The 4071-nt window shown below is 41.7% G+C and overlaps 1 protein-coding gene across 1 annotated transcript; it reads right to left on the reverse strand.

The window, feature by feature from the left end:
- Window positions 1-988: 988 nt before the first annotated feature.
- Window positions 989-3268, reverse strand: LOC131312360 (GDSL esterase/lipase At1g29670-like). Its single transcript, XM_058340061.1, has 5 exons — window positions 2929-3268; window positions 2713-2837; window positions 2251-2496; window positions 1644-1899; window positions 989-1450 (listed from the first exon to the last, which is right to left on the reverse strand). The coding sequence occupies exons 1-5, from the start codon at window positions 3182-3184 to the stop codon at window positions 1227-1229; spliced, it is 1107 nt and encodes a 368-aa protein (XP_058196044.1). The 5' UTR covers window positions 3185-3268; the 3' UTR covers window positions 989-1226.
- Window positions 3269-4071: the final 803 nt, after the last annotated feature.

Consider the following 4071-nt stretch of genomic DNA (forward strand, 5'->3'; position numbering starts at 1 on the left):
TGGGAATTAGAGCTTAAGTAGTACTGTATTATTTTGCTACACTTCCTAGGCCCAAGCCCAGCCCGTACACAAATTTGGCTGGGCCAACATACCCGGAATAAGGGCCCAAGTCAGGCTAAAGCCCGATGGGGCGAGTGGCCTTTACGTACGCCATGGGCCGGTGTGTAGGATGTAGGGCTGCAAATGAGCCAAGCCGAGCCGAGCCGAGCTTTACAGTGTTCAAGCTTGTTTATTAAGTTTTTAACGAACACGAGCTCGAGCTCGAGCTCAGTGAAAACTTAATGAGTCGAGCTCGAACCGAGCAGACCTTGGCTTGACTCGAGCTCGAGCTTATTCACGAGCCTTAACGAACCAACGAAAAATATATATAATTCCTCGCATAGGCCTAATACAACCAAAAATATTTTGATTGTGAAGATATATATCTTTTATTTTCCTATGGAGCGGGGGTGTTCAGGTGTGCATGTGCTATCGCTTCTCTTGGTTGACTAGAAATTGAAAACGGAAAAAATAAATTATGAAATAACAATAAAAATTCTAAACTTAAGTATATATACCCCGGCTCGCGAGCCGACTCGAGCCGACCTTCTCCTAGCTCGAGCTCGGCTCGTTTACAAAACGAGCTGAAAAAATCGGCTCAAGCTCGTTCGTTTAACTTCCGAGCTGAGCTTGAACGAGCCACTAACGAGTCGAGCTGTGAGCCGCTTGCGAGCGACTCGGTTCGTTTGCAGCCCTAGTAGGATGATATGAAATGCAAAAGTTTCAATTTTCAACCAACTTAAGTTGGCTTTACGCGCGCCGCGGGTCGGGCTAAAGCGCCCATGGGGTCCACCAACAAACTAGCTCTTCTAATTAAAAATGCAAAAGTTCCAACCAACGTACTCAAGTTAAGTTCATCTTTATAATCCAATAAAATGCTTGAACCAATTGCAGTCCATGCAACTGGATTTATGTATTCAAAGACTGAAGACTCGGCAACAATTAAAGATATTCCAATCACGTTCAACGATCGAGCAAGTTGGTATTCAACTTAGACCTCTTTTAATACCATAATGGAAATCAATTTCCAAATTAAAAATGACAAAAACACGCGTACAATAGTGGTACAAATGCGTATAATAGTGGTACAAAATTAATAAGTAGCTAGCATGAAATTATTATATGATCATATGGTGGAACTGTTGCATATTCCATCTCCATCTCGGTCTCTATCTTTATCTTCGTCTTCAGAGTTGGGCCAAGCGACGAATATCCATTGGATAAGCATCGGAGGGAGATTGAGCGCTATATGATCGTCTCGCGAGAATGATGTTTGCAGCTTCAGTTGGATGAAATGCATCCCAAAATATGTATTCCTTCCTATTCTGGCATGGTGTTTGTAACGGGAGGCATGTAATTTGACCATTGTTCCTCCCTACTCCGCAGCAACCAGCATTTGTGACCTTAAACCCTGAAGACCACATGTATAAATATCCCGTTAGTAACACTTGAATTCGAAAATTACCTAAAAATAATTGTCTCGTCCCTATATTTAACCTTCTCGAAACTGTTCGATCAGCATACCAAAAATTACGTTCCGTGTGACACTTTCCTCGAGAATTTTGTCAGAACAGATGATAAGTGAGGTATACAATAATACGTACCGAAAGACGAGGGCTTGGTTATTAGGTCTTGGAAGATCCCGTAGGCGTTGATGTAAATGAATTTAGCATCACTGAAATTGTTGTTCAAGTTGTCCACAAGAGATTTAAGCCTGTTGTTGAACAGCTGATTTGCAGAGTTGATTCTTTGCACACAAGTTCTGCCGTCCGGACTGTTTTGGGCCAGTTCGTTCGGGCTGCAGCCTATTTGGCCCACTCCGGTCAACACCAGTTTCCTTGCTCCAAAGTTGTACAATTGCTATCGCGAGAAACAAAATGCAAAAGCAAACCAAAGAAAATAAAACTTTTAGCTAAAATTTGGAATGGATTGAAAAATCAAAAGAAACTTAAAAGGAAGTGGATCCTCCCCGGTTTTAAATTTGGACTGCAGCAGACAATCGAAATTTAGACCGCCCATAATGATGGGCTGGTCCTTATTTTCAATTTCATAACCCATAAAGATGTCTAGTGGCCCAATATGTTTTTGATCCCGTAGAAAGGCCCAACATGACTAAACAACAGTCCCAAAGTATTTTGCTTTCTTTTTCCTTTTGAATAGAAGCAATTGATGAGATAAGAATCGCAAAAGATTCGGAAGAAGAATACTGACCCTGATTTGCTGAGCATATTGTTGAATAAGAACGTCGGCGTACTGGTCGGGTGTATACTGCCGACTAGTCGAATAAGTACCGGGCATGAAGTAGTTGTTGAGATAATCGTTGCTGCCTAATCCGACCGAGTATATGCACTTGCTTAGATAATTAGCAGCCGCGTCTTCACCCCCAAGTATGTTCACGATTTGGGATACCGTGGTTTTGTAGTTATTCACCTGCCCAGTGAAACTGACACGACCTCCCTGCATTGACATTGAACACGTTGGTTAATAGCTCAAGATTTGTTCAATGATATGGACTTCTACTAGCTAGAGAAATTACTAGCTAGGGAACCCAAATCGATTTATAGCTTCTTCTTTTTTTGTATAAAACATGCACACGCCTCGACTAATTCTTAACGCCCCGTATCAATTTATAGGTATGTAAATGAGAAGTTAAGTTCGTAGTTGATTAGTTACCAATTGTTGGCCAGTCTCGTCTCTAATCCCAGCAGCTGCCGATGCATAATTCACTCCTCCGAGTATGCCTCGACCTCTTGCAGTTGCATAGGGAGGAATGTAACCATTAAATCCCAGTTGCTCAGCTGTGCATTAAGTAAATAGTAATCAGAGAATTTGTATTTAATTTAGGTTATTGCCCTAATAAGCGGGGAGAGAGAGAGGGAGGGAGCTTACCGATAACATCAACGGTAGTTTTCCCATTGCAAAACCGTCCAGTTGGACCGCCGGGAAAGTCAATGCCATACGGCATGTAATTGGCCTTGGCCAAAGAAGCAATGTTATTGTTGTTGCCGTTATCGACCAACGAATCACCAAAGATAAAGTAACACGGGACCTGGGGCTGTGCTTCAGCCCCATACCTAATACCCTGAAACAGCACCACCACCGCCACCACCCATCCCACTAACCATTTCTTAAGCTCACCACCCATACCCTTAACCAGAAAGAATAACAGTAGATCAGATTACTGTATCTTTTGTATGATACAAAAGGCAGGCTTTAGAGATGTGGTGGTTTGATGGAAATTGAGAGGCTAATGGGATGTATATATAGTGGGTGGAGGCAAAGAGGAATGGCTAGTGCAGTACTTGAATTTAAAGTGAGTAGACATTTTTTAGGATTTGACAGTTGAGAAGTTATTAGATACATTAAAAGCACGCGGATATGGTACTCTGAGATTTTTTTTTTTTTTTTTTTTTTTGTTTCGATCCTCTGGTACTATGAGATTGAGTACTCACTTTATTGCACTCTCTGATTTTCCAGCTGGTTGCAGGTTTGGTTGCATTTTCCTGCATGGGAGTTGAGTTTGATCAAGTCAATCCCCACAATTTGCGGAGTCGGTATGGGTTTTTTCAGTGCTGAGAGTGGGTACCATGTGGTGCCCGTTTGGTGTATTCGGATCGTCTATTTTGGTTTTAGATGACTCGGATTTAGAGAGAGAAAGAGGAGAGAGAGTGTGGGGTTGAGAGGAGAGAGTGTGTGTTTCAATATAAACCGTCCAATACACTTTTGGAGGGCTCGGTTGTGCCCGCTCAAGCACCACGCCTGCCTGGCAACGTGTTACCCACCTGGCACTGAAAAATTTCTTGTTTTCCATCACGGAAATACAAAAACAAGTAAGGTCCCGTTTCGGTAAAATTCTTATTTTTTAAGTACTTATTTTCTGATTTACGATGTAGATTATTCTCCTATAATACATTAAATAAGTACCTGTTTTTTCCTTTGCGAAATAGGACCTAATTTACATAACCAAGATGAACAGAAAAGACAAAGCGCAACTAAAATTGTAAAACTGAAACTGCGATCTCCTCAAATTTT

This window comes from Rhododendron vialii, chromosome 13a (genome assembly GCF_030253575.1).
Source record: "Rhododendron vialii isolate Sample 1 chromosome 13a, ASM3025357v1".
Classification (NCBI taxonomy): Eukaryota; Viridiplantae; Streptophyta; class Magnoliopsida; order Ericales; family Ericaceae; genus Rhododendron; species Rhododendron vialii.